This window comes from Eretmochelys imbricata, chromosome 9 (assembly GCF_965152235.1).
Source record: "Eretmochelys imbricata isolate rEreImb1 chromosome 9, rEreImb1.hap1, whole genome shotgun sequence".
Taxonomy (NCBI): domain Eukaryota; kingdom Metazoa; phylum Chordata; order Testudines; family Cheloniidae; genus Eretmochelys; species Eretmochelys imbricata.
In genome coordinates this window covers 3,771,243-3,786,790 of record NC_135580.1, presented here as the reverse complement: position 1 = coordinate 3,786,790, position 15,548 = coordinate 3,771,243, and the positions used below count along the sequence as shown (strand labels likewise).

The 15,548-nt window shown below is 45.0% G+C and overlaps 1 protein-coding gene across 1 annotated transcript; it reads left to right on the top strand.

Annotated features, from left to right (window-relative positions):
* The first annotated feature begins 3,083 nt into the window (after window positions 1–3,083).
* Window positions 3,084–13,900, top strand: CLDN16 (claudin 16). The gene is made up of 5 exons (XM_077827190.1): window positions 3,084–3,227; window positions 7,986–8,088; window positions 11,687–11,851; window positions 12,795–12,986; window positions 13,761–13,900. The coding sequence occupies exons 1-5, from the start codon at window positions 3,084–3,086 to the stop codon at window positions 13,898–13,900; spliced, it is 744 nt and encodes a 247-aa protein (XP_077683316.1).
* The last annotated feature ends 1,648 nt before the right edge of the window (window positions 13,901–15,548 follow it).

Genomic DNA, 15,548 nt, shown 5'->3' with positions numbered 1-15,548 from the left:
CTGTTCTTTTTGCGGATACAGACTAACGCGGCTGCTACTCTGAAACTTGTCCCTTTAATGACAGGATGCATCCGATGAAGCGAGCTGTAGCTCATGAAAGCTCATGCTCAAATAAATTGGTTAGTCTCTAAGGTGCCACAAGTACTCCTTTTCTTTTTGCGAATACAGACTAACACGTCTGTTACTCTGAACCCTTTTTTACTATAGTAATTAAAATGTGTATTTTAGATAAGGGTGGTATTTTGAAGGATTTATTTAAAAAATGATATGTCTGAAGATCCAAGCATTTAAGGGTAAAGATGATTGTGCATCTAAAAATCAATGCAAAGATTTTTTAGAGATGTGATTTTATAATCTTCACCAACACACTAATGAAATATTTTTCAAGCAAATTTTAAACTAAGGTCCTGTAGACTGACATGTTCTGAGTAAATATTACAGTAATGCACAACTGTTTTTGTCAGTAAATTCAGAAACTGGCAGTATATACCTGGGGTTTGGCAAATACCTGTTAAATGGCTTCATTACCCCTTGAATTGCTCTTTAACAGTTTCAATGTTGTGCTAATAAGTCTGGCAGGCAGGAAGGCTTTCTCACTTTTAACTACTAGATCCCCTCTGGAGGAAGACTCACCAGGCTGCAGCAGCCAGCTGTGGGAGCCTGTAGGAAGGGTCAGAACAGGGACAGGAAAGCCAGAAGTGTGGACACTAAGACCCAATGGTGCCCCAAATTTTCAGGTGCCCTACCCAGCTGCCTATATTGCGTATACCTAAGGATGGCCTGGAATGAATGGAAACCTGATTTAAAATCAGGCCCTGTCTCTCTGTGGCATTTTATCACTGCAGGATCTAGACACTATAAAGCACTTTCTATTTTCAGAGTGCTCCATTAACATCGGCTAATAACCTTTGCAACCATCCTGTGAGACAGGTAAGGATCATTATCTCCATCTGATCTATGAGGGAACTGAGGCTCAGAGCGGTTAAGTGACTTGCCCAAGTCACACAGAGAGTTGGTAACAGAGCTGGAATTAGACTTAAGGAGTTCCAGGCTCCCAGCCATGTGTTTAATCTAACAGGAAACTCTCTAGTGATGGGCAAATCTCCAAAGAGTCAGGGATTTCCTCCCACTTATGCCTCCTCCCCCCCAAAATAAAAACATTAGAGAAGTGGGGATTTCTGCTTGTTTGTACCTTTGAAATAGCAGGAATTCTAATCTTGGTCTTCCTCGCTTTTACTGGAGGACTCATTGGAAGTCTCAGACAAGGACTGTGGGTAGATTGTTAGGATTATGATTGGGAAATTTTGACAAAATGTTTTGCTGAAAAAGGCCAATTCATGAAAATGGAAACTGTTTGCAGAAAAGGGTCCCCTCAGAAGAATGTTCTGACTTGAATAAATGTTAGGAACAAAAGTTCTGAAATCGCTGAAACATCCCATTTCCACAGGTTCAAAACAAAAAGTTTCCATTTTTTCAGTTCTTTTGAAATGTAATTTTATTTCTACCGCAAATAGGTCAGAAATCAAAAAGAAACATTTTGTAATTATTGACACAAAACTTTTCAATTGATCCGACCCGATTTTTTTTTTTTTCAGATTGTTGGTTTGTGAAAATTTTCAAAAGTTTGACCTTTTGTCCTGACTGAGGATAGTTTTTGGAACCTCAGAAATTCTCACGGGATGAGAAAACCATTTCCAGCCCTAACTGTGAGTGTTCTGATCCCTTGAGTAACGTGGTGGTGAGTGAGGAACCTTGAACAAGCAGATCTCTTCTCTCAACTGTCTGTTCAGGCGTGTGAGATTAAAAAGGGCTTGTCTACACTGTGGCGCAGGGTGGACTAAGGGGGTATGACCTGCAGAGTGTGCTAATGTGTAGCACTCGAACTGCCTGTGTAGACCCTGCTGGCGTGAACTAAAAGGTACCAAGTGAGCATAATGTAGTCCTGGTTGAAACTGAACTACATAAACAGGAGCTATCTACCTTTTCGTTTGCACCAGCCTGGTCTCCATGGGACAGTTAGAGCTAGTGCACTCTGCAGTTCACATCTCCATTGTCTGGACTGCGCCACCATGTAGACAAGCCTTAAATAAAATACAAATAATTTTTAACAGTCTGAATACAAATCACTTTCTTTCTCAAAGAACCAGGTGTCATGACATGCTCTCTCTCATATCAGATCGTACCAGCTGTCTACTCATCTATAGCATCCTTCAGGTAAAACAGGGTAGACGGGGCCTGAATTTCGAATGAAGAGGATGAGCAGACGAAAAAGCTTTTAGAAGAATTTAGCCCTTCCATCATATGGGTCTGAATTCAGATTGTGACCAACCTCGAGCTCACGGAACTTGGATCCCACTTTTTGATTTGACTCATTTGCAGTGTCCAGCTCCAGATCTGAGTTCACCCAGGTAGGGGTGTTCTGTTCACTGGGGGGAAAGAGCGCGTTGGGTTTTTGTCTCCTAAAGATCTCTTTCCTTTTAAAGGTAACAGAGATTTCCATACTGAATCAGATCACTAGTGCACCTAGTCTAGCATCCTGCCTGCAGCAAAGACCAAGAGGTATCTGATGATTCAAAGGAAGGTAAAACCTAGCCTATTTTGTAAGTGCACCTTATCAATTGCCTAGTGCTCTAACATGAGAGAGAGAGAGAGAGAGAGAGGCAAATTCCTTCCTGATCTCTAGCAATTAAAAAGACTTCTATCCTGAAGCTTACATTTTGATTCCTTTTCTACCACTTCCCTACTCTTAGACAAGCTGCAAATTGTACCAACCCTGACCATCATTCCAAGGAAGTTTTGGACTCTTTAATTGCCTGCATGCACTTTCTGCATAACTTGAGTTGCTTTTGCCCAGCCATAGCAAGTTGTACCTGAACACATCTGATTGGTTGCAAGGGCTCAGTTGCTTCGGATGACCTCTCAGACCTTCCTCCTTTGGTTGCAGGCAGTGTGTATTGTTCTCGCAGCAACATTAAGTTTTGTACAGCTGAGCATTAGTGTTTGTAAAAGAAAAGGGAACTTCACTCGCTTGATGGCCATTGAAAGACAGGAGCAGTGAACTGAGCCCAGAGGTGGCGTTCTTTATGCCCTGGACGTGCTGGACACTCATTGGGATGAGGTATCTTCTCCAATATGTCGCGTGTTTCTTCGCCTTCTTCTCTGCTGGGTTTTTGATAGCAGCCACCTGGACAGACTGTTGGATGGTGAATGCTGACGACTCACTGGAGGTAAGGTTGAGATGAGGGTGATCCAGGCACTGCAATGGGAACGTTCCTTTGGAAACCAAAGGGGACAGTCATGCTCCTTGGGGACAGGCAATGAAAAGCCACATCATGAGAGCCCAGCAGATCCGCCTTTTGGAGGCGAAAACACCCGCTGCGGTGATGGGGATATGGTACAACCCGCTCAGAGGCGACACTGATATAGGGAACCTCTATCTATAGCGAAAGGTTGGAAATAGTTTAATGAGCCAGTGGTAAATGGAATGGATTTCTCCATGAGAGGCTGCCAAGTGTTACTGCTGTCTGATTTTTCCGTTTACCCATCTGTAAGGAAACAAGCTGCCAGGTTGCTCAGGAATCCTGCAGACTGACCCTGCCAAGAAAATGGAGAGAGTGTAGGCATTAGGCCCCTGGTAGCTCCTGCTAGCGTCGTTGTTCTGCTGTTTCTCATACTTTCCCCCTATTATCTTGGGTGAAAAGCAGCTAATGACTATGGAGAGTGGTATTTGCTCTAGCAAATTGCTTACTGAGACCAACTTCACAGCACAGAATCTGTTCTTAGCGTCAGGTGTAAATGCAGGATAACCCCATTGGCTTTAACAGCTTTCCTCTGGATTTGCACCAGTGTAACAGAGCACAATTTGGCCCTACATTTCCAGTCCACATGGATACTCTGGATTGGTTGTTTTCTCCTCGCTTTGTGAATTCTATAGATCAGCCTCTGTAGGTGTGTACCTCTGATCTGCGTGGCTTTCCCCCTGACAAGACAAACCCTAATAGCCTCAAGGCCTAGGCCCTATGGTGATTGGTGCTCATAGATATATACTGTGGAAAGAAACGAAATGATAATGTTCAGCATGTCTAAGTATTAAGCTCAGATACATTGCAGAACTGATCCCCAGCAGGTGTAATGGACGTGGTCCACCTATACCAAAGCTGGCCCTGGATTTTCAGTCTATTGTTTTAGCTCTTTTTTAAATGTATTGCAGGCAGATGTGAAAAATCTGAAGTCATTGGCAGCTTTTTCTCTCCTTGTCTCTAGCAGCAGATGGCTTGAATTTGAAGGGGCTTGGAAGGTTTAAAAGACAACAGGGAGACACCAGAATCTAGCCATTTACAGTAAAGCACCTAAACCTATTGATTGCATCATAACTATATTGTGCCTCAATATTCATTTTTCACAGAACTGAATTCGTTTTGAATAAAACAATTCGTATAAAGGATCCAGCCCATGAACAAAAGGCTTTTTAACCTTGTCTTCACCCTCCAACTGGGTTTCACCTAGGTGCTCCATTAACGCGGAGCTGGATTAATGGTAGCCACTATTCTCACGTACCTGCCCTGAGCGTGAATACCAAACCACGCAGCAAAGTGCCCCCAGCGTTAATACCTGATAGAACGAGCGTCTTAATTCCCTTAATGAGCTTATTGCCTCTCTAAATATGGGCATGCAGGTAAATGATCAATTGCCTGGGAGCTCGGAAATTGACATTGCTCCTGGTTTCAGCTGGCGACAAAGAATCATTCAATCAGCTTTCGGTTTGCTGGGAGAGGAGCTGTGTTTTCAGGAAGAATCCCTGAGCACGTTTTATTCAGGGCTGTTAGTTTGAGCTGGAGTTAGGTTTCCTTCATTGTGCGCCTCACTACGCATGTTGCTGGGTTGGGATAGCAATACCCTAGAGCAGGGGGTCCCAAACTGGGTACATGTACCACTGGGGGAACATCAGCTTGTTTCCTCCATTCACTTCACAACCATCTTTTAAGAAAGTGGAACATGAACCAATGACGTTTGGGAGCTGCTGGACTAGAGGCTCACTTCACTTGGGATAAGTTTGAACGGGTCTCCGAACTCTCATGGGCCCGGAAAATGCTTCAGAAAAAGCTCTCTCGGGGGACGTCATCCCTCTCTGGTTTCAGCCAGGTTAGAAATTATTATTAATATTTGTATTGTATTCTATAAAGGTTCTTCTACCATATTCATCACTGTAGTATCTGAGAGCCTTCCAACCATGTGTTCAGTGACATCTGTCATGTGTTTGGTCTCTCATCCTCTCCTTAGGGGGCAAAGTGTGTGTAGTGCAGTGTTTTATGTTGTCATTTCTAAAATGCTCTCTAGATCTAGAGACATGCATTGCTGTACGTTCATGTTAGAGAAGACATGTCAGAAATGCATCTTACAGGTGGCGCTGAAGGTGGAGAGTTTTAGATCCTGGGAAGTTTTTGTTCCACAGTCTTGGCCCGGCCCCCAAGGAAGTTCTGTCTTGCTGCCCAGATGAGCTTTATGCTGATGGTAGAAATTTCCTTTGCGCCAGAGGAGCGGAGTTGTCGACACAGAACCAGGGCCCCATTCTGCTAAAAACGGTGCAAACATACAAGGTGAACACAGCCTTTGCCCTGCAGACAGAGACGTTTGGTTGCCATTCTCTTTATTAACCAGGGAGGCGCTCAGGGACTGTTGTGATGACAGCTGTGTCAGTACCTAGATAAATACAATCTAACTGACAAGCTGAAAAGACCGACAACACAGGAGAGGTGGGGGGAGACCAGTATAGTGAAGGAAGTTAACAGAGTTACCCCAGCATAAAGCTGGCGTAGCCCAAGGATGAAACAGGCGCCTTACAATAGAGTGCCGATTAGCCCCATGCTCTCCTCACCCGAGCCAGGGTTAGATGGCTCACTCCCTATTGGCACTGCAACAGAGGTGAACCTGGGGAGGAGATTTGAATGGGGAGCGGGGAGTGGCCATACGGGTACAGTCAGGGAAGGCAGCGCAGAGGTCAGAGACACCATGGAAGACTGCGGGAAGACAGGAGCCACTCTCAGGGTGTTTTGGCCTTGCCAGTGCTGTCTGAATGAATTCAGGGCCAGGAGAGGGGGGTGACAGTCAAAACACACCAAGACACACAAAACTTTGATTGAGCTCTCTTGGGCTAGCAAAGGGCTCGGTTCAGATTTCAGGCCCAGGGTTGAGTTTTGCACATAAAGGCGTGGATTCTCCGTGGGCGCTGGTGAGTCCTGAAGCCCTGCAGGGCTCTAGATTTGGAGTATAGGTCTATCTGAAATCATTCATTTTGAAGGCAACACTTAACTTGGGGGGTACGGGGGTCTGACTGTAGGCGGTAGCTGTTCTCAGGATGAGTTGGCTGAGTGGCAGCCTGGGTCTCTGCTGTTCTCTGCCTGTGGCACGCGATGCTGAGGACTCTGCGATGGTCTAACACAAGTTATTGGCCTATGATCTCATGGTCCCTTAAGCTCTCTCTCCTAGGTGGAATATGAAATGGAATGTGTCTAAGTGTAAAGCATTGCACTTGAGTATCAATATACCCCTTCTAAGGGTAGCCTAAATGACCATGGCTTAGCTAATATGCTAGAGGGAAAGGACCAGCTGAACTGACAGAACCAACATTTAAACTCTCAGTCCAGTGTGTAATAGTAACGAAAACTAGTAAGGTACTGTCTTACTCCAAGAGGGGTAGGTTATATAGCCAGCCATAGATGTACAGAGCGTTCTCTTTCAGTATAGTGTGGTATCATTTCCCCGGCTCAAAAGATTACAAGTTGTGCAACATGTCCTATTAACTGGGTTGGTACCTGTTATTATCTGACTACAGTTAAGGCTGATATTTGGGGCATGCTGCCATCCAAAAAAGTAGATTTGTCTCAACATCCAAACAAGAGGTACTGTTCCTCTTTCCTACGGGAGTTACTCTTTTGTTAAACTAGGCTGGGATTTATCTGGCAGCCGTAATGCAGACTCGAGTCCAAGGTAGCACAAACGTTAACCCAGCTCCCTGCTATATGTACGAGCAATGTCAAGAATACACAAGAGGTGCTTAATTCCTGTTGGCATATTTACAGTGCTAACAGAAATATCTTCCGTGTTCGATTGACTTAAGGAGGGCTGGACGGGAAGGCTCAGGGGGCTGGGAATGGTGAATGACGTCAACCCGAGTTCTGGTCCCAGGGCAAAAAGGCAGCCTGGGGGAAGTCAACATTGCTGCTGTTTTTATTATTTATTATTTTATTATATTTATATTATTTATTATTATTATTATTTTATTATATTAGCTAAGCCATGGTCATTTAGGCTACCCTTGTCCACGCACTCAGGAGAGGACCTCAGTCCCTGGGGATGTCAGTCCAGCCGCTGTCGCTCCCACTAAGTTCATTTTGAAACATGAAACCCCAAAGCACAAGCCATGGGACTTTTCTCCCTATCAAATTCCTAGTGGCGAGAGGTAAAATTGTACGGAGCAGAATCTTCTTAATTTAAAGCAATGTTCACTCAGAATCAAGTTATACAGTGACTTTTCAGTTCCAAGTGTGTTCCAAGCATGTCGGTAACCGCCAGCCGGGGGCTTGATTCTGGAAATGGCAAAACTCTGATTGTCATTGACGATTTGTATTGCTGTAGACCCTAGGTGTCCCAGGCACGGACCAGGACTCCGTTGTGCTAGGCACTGTACAAACAGTCCCTGCCCCAAAGATCTTACAATCTAAGCGTAAGAGAAGAGACAACAGATGGCGGCAGACAGAGGAGCACAAGAAAACAATGAGACAATACGGGTCAGCATGATAGGGAGTGGTCTCAGTACACTGAACCCTTTCACCTGAGCAATCGTCCAGTGATGAAGACCAGACCCTGTGGAAGTCAATGGGAGTTTTGCCATTGACTTTGCTGGGCTGAAATGTCCCTCGCGCTCCCTCCTCTGGCTCCTGCTGTTTTGTTTGGGTCTGCTCACGCCCTGCTTTTTTTACTTCTAGGTGAGTACGAAGTGCCGTGGCCTGTGGTGGGAATGTGTCACCAACGTGTTCGATGGGATTCAGACCTGTGATGACTATGACTCTATATTTGCTGAGCACCCCTGTACGTATTCTTCAGATTTCGATCACAAACTGTGGAGGTAGAAAACACAGAATCATAGAACCATAGGGTTAGAAGTGTTCACAAGGTCATCTAATCCAGGGGTTCTCAAACTGGGGGGTCGCAAGGTTATTAAGGAGTGGGGTTGCGAGCTTTCAGCCCCCTTGCATGCCAGGGCTCCAGCTGCTAGCCCGAGGCCTTCAGAGCTGTGTGTCCAGAGAGCAGCAGCTGATGGCCAGGCCCCAGCTCTGAAAGCAGCACCCCCCCAGCAGCAGCGCAGAAGGAAGGGTGGCATGGTATGCGGGGGGTCATCACTCTTTTGAGGGGGGGTTGTCACAAGCCTGAAATATTTTCAAAGGGGTTCCCAGACAAAAAAGTTTGAGAACCCCGATCTAGTCTAACCCCCTGCTAGGATGCATGTTTGTTACAGATGGCGATCCAGCCTCCTTTGGGAAACCTCCAGTGAAGGAGCTTCAAACATCCCCCTTTCCAGGGACAGATTTTGTATGGCCGGTTCCATAGGCGATTTTTTTCATATTTCACAATGTAAAGCTGATTTGATGCTCTTAGAAACCTGAAGACTTAGGGCTTGTCTTCACTGCAAAGTTAATGAGTTATAACTCGAGTGCTCTCCCTAACGCCAGTCCTGTCCACACACAAGAATCCTTAACTCGAGTGTGATGATGCTTTAAACTTGAGCCAGTCGGCCCGTCACGGGGGCTAGCTAACATTTGAGCAAGCACAACTCATCAGCCGCTAACACGACTGCTCAGAAGTGTGGACGCAGGCTTGTACCGCTCAAATGCTGCTAGGCCTCCAAGCCTTCCCACAATTCCCACGTGTGCCCCGAAAGGACAGACAAGTTCTCCCACAATTCACTGGGAAAGAATTCGTACCGTGGCTCAGCTTATGGCAGAATCATGGGGTACGGCCCCTGAAACCTTTGAGCCAGCTCCAGTGTGGACACAAACAACTCAAGCAGGATTTTGCAGTATGGCTTCTCTCTCTCGAGTTAAGCTAACTGGAGAGGAGTGACTCCAGTTATCCACTCGGCTGTGAAGACAGACCCTTAGGTGGGGCACGGGCCTTGCGCTGGCCATCTGTACAGGGTCAGCTTCACCTTCTCTGTCTGTCAGGAGAACCTCCATGGAATGCCCCTGTTTCTGGCTGCCTCCACATCCCACTGAAAGGGCCTCAGCAAAGGGCTGCCCTTGGTGCTTGCTCCCATCCACTGGATGGATTGCTAATCTTCCCCAGTTCCCCTTTACGTTCTCTGGTCTCACACTGCTGCTATTGCTGGGCTGCCCTGCTAGCCAGTGGGCAGACAAGTGAGCCTCTTAGAATCATAGGATCATAGGACTGGAAGGGACCTCGAGAGGTCACCTAGTCCAGTCCTCTTCTCCGTGTCCAAAACTCAGCACAACAGCCCTGTACAGGAAAGCACTGAAGCACGTCCCATGGACTTCAGTATTGCTGAACAGCAATTGATCTAAGCACATGCTTAAATGCTCTGCTGACATGGGGCCCCTGTGAGACCACTGCTGGCACTGATCTGCAAATCAGGCAGAAGGAGATATTCCTAGAATATTAGCTCAACTCCACCACCTGCAGAGTCAAGAATCTGGCTGTACCCAACCCCTGGGCCAACTTAGACAGCTGGGGCCTGATTCAGGAAAATTCTTAAGCACATGCTTGAATTTTGTTGTACAAGGGCCTTAACAATAAGGCCTGACCCCAAGGCTACTGAAGTCAATGAGCATCTGTTTGTTGCTTTCAATGGGCTTTGGTATTCACCCGCAGGGTCATGCCTCCTCTCTGTGGCTTGAAAGGGATGGGGAAGAGTCTTTGAAAACAAATGTGTCAATGAAAGGGAGCTTGTAGTTGATGATTGAATTGACAGGCGTGTCAAAAAGCCACTCAGAGACCCTGAACATAGAATGTGGAGTCAAAAATATCCAGAGTTCATCTCAGTTAATTCAGTTCAAATGTAAGTTGATGCACCAAAATCTTGGGATCGTGGTCCATTTCTGAAGCAATGTCCAGTACATATTTGTGATTGAAGAAAACCAGCAGATATCCACTTCCACCCCTAGAAAAGATCATTCAGGGCCTTTCCTGGGTTCCCAAGGCTTTGTAATTCCTCCCTATATAACACAGATTAAGCACAACTGAGGTTCCTCTTTTCAATCCATCTCTGTTTCATTCTGGTTTTGAAAAAAAACCCTACAATGCCAAAGAGTTGCAGAAACCTCAGGCCTTTGAGAAAAGATCCCTCACAGCAACTTTGAATGCCAAGGCAAGTGGACAAATTCAACCCTGGAAGTATGAAGAAAATTGATTATTTTTGCAAAATATTTCATTTAGTTTTGTGGGTAAAATCCTAAATTCTCTTTTTTTTTTTCACTTCCCTGTGGGAAAAAATGGTACAGAACTGGGAATTTACCCACCAAAACAAAATTACATATTTGGAATATTTTTTATTATTTTCTATTTAATTTTGAAAGTTTTGTTATTGAAAAAAATCACAAAAAAAGTTTGAATAAAACAAATTTAAAAACCCACCAAATTTCTTTTGAAACATTTCAATGAGCCCTGGAGAATAGGCAGCCAGGCGTTCTCTTCTGTTTGAATTTCTCTTTTGACAAGAGAGGATGATGGCACCGTACACTGATCTAGATACTGCCACCCACCCGTGCACACAGTAATAATTCCTCAAGGTAATATCCCCTAAAAATTACGGATGAGCCCAAACCAAATCCCTGGACCAAAAAACACTTTTAGAAGCAGCTTTTGATATTAATGAGATCTTCTTGTCCATACCCAGGGCAGTGTAAAGTTGTTCCTTATTGGTATGCCCTTGATCATCTGCACTTGAATATTGCATGACCTACATGAATCACCTGTGCAGTAGTATCTCTTCATCTTCCAGTCATTCTTATCCTTGAAGCATCTATGGTTAGGTTAGCCACAGTGCAGTGGGATTAATTGGGGATGTGTCACCAGTTGGGGGAAGAGGCCTTCTTTATTAATGTCCAATATACAAACAAAACTACAGATAACTAGCATCAAAGTGGGCCTGTCAACTACCGTCATCCAGGGTGTGACATCTCAATGGTGGGGCCTAACACTGTGACGCTATCCAAAAGATGGGGTGAAATTTACTTGGGTCTCTTAATCATTTTAGAGTGCTGCATAACAGCTACTCTCTTTTGGGGATTAAATGTGGCTGGGAAGTGGCAGATGTCAGCTGATCACCAGACCCAAGGTTTCACGCAATTCCCCTTTCTGGAGAGATTCAGCTACCCCGGTGCTTTGATTTCAATGTGCGTGTCTGGTGAAGACACTCTGTGACGATGGCAGAGCGCTCTCCTGTTAGCGTAATTACTCCACTTCTGCGAGAGACGGAAGCTATGTCCCCAGTGTGGACAGCGCTTAGGTTGCTGTCACTTGTGTCACTTGGGGCGGGGGTCTTTTTCACACCCCTGAGTGCCATAAGTTACCTCGACTCACATGGTAGCGTAGACCTGCCCCTAGTTCTTTAGCTTTTAGGATCCTGGCTGTATCTCCTTGCTGCACTGCAACCCCCTACCCTGTCCTGCAGTGAAGCTGGTGCTGACCAGAGCCATGATGATCACAGCAGACATCCTGGCGGGGTTTGGATTCGCTTTCCTGCTCCTGGGACTTGACTGTGTCAAATTCCTCACGGACGAGCCCACCATCAAGCTGCGCATCTGTCTCGTGTCTGGAGTTACGTTGCTCATAGCAGGTATTTGTCCAGTGCGGTCACATGATCATGGATGGCCCGATTAAAAATAAATAATTAGTGCAAAGGAGTGAGAGTAGTTTAGTGGGCAGAGACACATGCTCTGAGGGGAAGCATGGTCCAATCATTAGGTCACTATCCAGAGGACCGAGTTCAATTCTCTACTATGCCACTGACTTTCTTTGTGACCCTAGGCAAGTTACTTAGCCTCTCTGTGCCTCAGTTTCCCATCCATAAGATGAGAATAATGGCACTGCCCTACCTTAGCCTCACAACAGGGGTGTTCTGGGGCTCACAATATTAGAGTGAGATTCTTAGATACTAGCTTGATGGGGGCCAGAGAAGTAACTAGGATAAATAGATGCCAAGTTATAGCACTGGCTCACTGTGGACAAAGTCACTTTATCTATTTGGAGTTGCACCAATATTAAAAAAGCTCTCCCAGTTTCACTGTATCCACAGATATAAAGAATCTAATGCCGATCACTGGGAGGTTTATGTATACATGTGCTTATAACATGCTCAGAGATCCTCTTCTGTATGGCCCAGTGCGTATTAGAGCTAATCTAAAAGCCCTTTGCGAACATTTTGTTGGCAATTTCCTCCAGATCAGCTACAAGTTGATAAACAAGGGATGGTGGGGTGGGGTGGGGTGGGGGGGGGAAATTGCATAGATATATAATCCCCCCCCCCAACACACTTTTAAGCAAAGTTTTCAAAATTTGAAAGATGTCAACCAGCTAGAGTGTCCATAGCACATCTGAGAAAGCAAACCCATTGAGTATAAACTGCCCTTAAGTACACATGGGACACACCAAATGAAGTCAGCAGGAGCTAACGGGAGTGTTAGGAGATGGCAGAGTATACTCCAGGAATTGTATAGTCGCGGTAATCACCTTGACCTGTCTGACAGCTCTCTCTGGTGCTCTTCTCTCCTGCCCTGCAGGCTTCCCAGGCCTTATCGGCTCAGTATGGTATGCCCTTGGGGTGTACATGGAGCGCTCCTCCCTGGTTTTGCACAATGTGTTTCTGGGCATCCAGTATAAGTTTGGCTGGTCTTGTTGGCTTGGAATGGCTGGGTCCCTGGGCTGCTTCTTATCTGGGGCTGTGCTCACCTGCTGTGTGTATCTCTTCCGAGGTAAGACCCAACGGCATCAACTAAACACAGTAAAGACAAGGTTAATAATCTCTTGGGAGCTGTTACACATGCCCAGAGTGCTAGAACGTTGCTTATGGGGCATCTCTGAGACAGAGAGGAGAGCTCAAGTCTGTGTGTCCATTAGACCCTTGAACTCACTGCTGAGAATACCAGTGTGGTTCTGACTGCTGGGATGTGGATCCTTAGCAGTTTCGAACAGGACCAAGATTCTTCACACATTTCCTATAGCCCTCCAGAGGCCTACCAGAGGCTACTACCTTAGGCCCACTCCTGATCTGACTGCATTGGAGAATGTGGTGTCTAGGGATCACTCAGTACTTCATGTGCTCGCAAGAGATCTGCTGTGTTCTGTGTCTGTTTCCTTCCAACTGGCTGTGCAAAACCACAAGAGCTTCCCAGCACCCTGCCCAGGTGCTCTGTCTGGGAAGCTCAGCCCTTAAAGGCCCAGTCCCCAATATCACAGAGTCTATATAAAAAAACTTAATCTCCTATCTAGCATCATCATGTGTGATGGTTAAGTGTGCATCAGTGTTTTGCCTGTAAAATGGGGATAATAATACTTTACCCATCTTTGTAAAGTGCTTTGAGATTCTCAGATGGAAGATGAGATCGAAGCGTAAAGCACAATGTTGTTATTGACCTTGTTAACAAATTGGAAGCATCATCATGCTGTATTCTGAGGGCATTTTGCTGATGGAAATGGCTGGGTCATTCCTAATCAGATTTTCCTCTTTCTTTCCTTTTGCAACACAGATGTTGGCTCTGGGAGGTTCTACTCCTCTAATTCCTTGAGGAAGATGTATTCCCCCGCTGGAACAACTGTGGCAAACACATACTATCCATCGTCTCAGACAGCGACTGCCAAAATGTACGCAATGGACACCAGAGTGTGAGGCGCAGGAAACGAGGAGATTAGTGCTCTGCTTTTATTTTGAACTGCTTATTCAGAGGCCTGGCCTGCAGCGTTTGTGAGCAGGATGCTAAGTCGCGCCTCACAGATACGTGCAGAATGGCCTGTATGGGGGCTTGAAATAAAATCATCATCTTCAGAAACAAAGCAAGAAAGCAGCTTCCAGGAAGGATCGTGAATGCAGGACTCCCACTGGGCTGCGTTCTGAGAGGTGCTAAATACCAGCTGAATTCCATTAATTTTGCTGTTCAGCCTCAGTCAGAATTTGGTCCATTGACTTCACTGTGAGTTGAAAGAAATCAGCTCCTTGCTGGCCTAGGCACCTTGTAGGCATATTCTTAATATTTGTGATTCTGTTCATAATAAATTGTAAACCTGCAATATTGATTTATAATATTTGTACATCTGCATTTATAATTCTTCTATTTGACATAATTGTAAATCTGCAATATTGATTTACAATTCTGTATTAAAGCTTGCAAACTGTACCTTGCAAACCGCTCAATTGGCTCTGCTTTCTCTGAATTGATACTTTCTCTCACTTGTTATTAAGATTGACGCTTGTAAAACTTAACCGCTCAATTGATTCTGCTTTCTCTGTATTGACGCTTTCCCTTGATTGTAATTGAGATTGACGCTTATAAATGTAAACCAATCAATTAACATTACTTTCTCAAATGGTTATGTTCAATTGGCTTTACTTTGCAAAGGATACTTTGTGATGGAGATTGACATGCTTTTTTGTAACGCCCGCGAAGAGCCGCGATTTGGAGCGGCGCTCATAGAAATGTCACATAGAGACTCCCACCCTCTATAGTTTGGATCAGGAATGTTAAAAAACGGGGAGTCTCAAATAAATAACACCTTTGTATGTTAAAAGAAAGTCAATATGAAGGAATGTTAAGAGACAGGGAGTCTCAAATAAAATAACAATACTCGGTGAAATGAGCAATGTGTTTTTATTAAAGTAAGGAATGTATGTGAATGAATGGTGGGTTTTGAATAATCAGGGAAGTGCCAGCCTAGGAATTTAACATCAATTGGCCGAAGAAGACGCTAGGTGGAGACAATCAGAGAACCCCACCGGAGGGCAAACTGGGATCCACCCAGCCAATTCAAAGGATGAAGAAAGCTGATGAGCACCTGACAGCCATCCTGGAGCCGTCATGACTAACAATATGACAAAGCAAATTCCATGGGCTGGCACAGGAAGAAATTCCTATAAAAATGGACACTAAGGACTGAGAACTTTGAGTCTCCGGTTCTGCCACTACCCTTCAGGAGCATCGGATGCGCATCTGACACGGACTCGGCTCCACTCTCGTGTACAGGTTACCTGGCCAGTGCTCTGTCACGAGCAACTTCTAGGCTGGTAACTAGAACCCCTATGCAGAGCTGGTATGAGTGAATGAATGAATATATATATATATATATATATATATAGTTAAGTAAGGAATAAGTAACAATACGACAGTGTGAGTTTTATATTTCTTTTTATTATATTTACAATAAATGTGGCATTTTGCCTTGTCCCTTTAATAAGATCCTGCTGGTTTTTATTTTATTGGTACAACAACCTACATGTTGTATAAAGAAACCAAAACAATAAGGGCGGGGGAGGGGGGGTAAAT

Coding starts and splice junctions, on each gene's coding strand:
- CLDN16 (XM_077827190.1), top strand. CDS start 3,084: ATGCCCTGGACGTGCTGGACACTCATTGGGATGAGGTATCTTCTCCAA. Junction 11,852..12,794: donor AGTTACGTTGCTCATAGCAG/GTATTTGTCCAG, acceptor CCTGCCCTGCAG/GCTTCCCAGGCCTTATCGGC. Junction 12,987..13,760: donor CTGTGTGTATCTCTTCCGAG/GTAAGACCCAAC, acceptor TTTGCAACACAG/ATGTTGGCTCTGGGAGGTTC.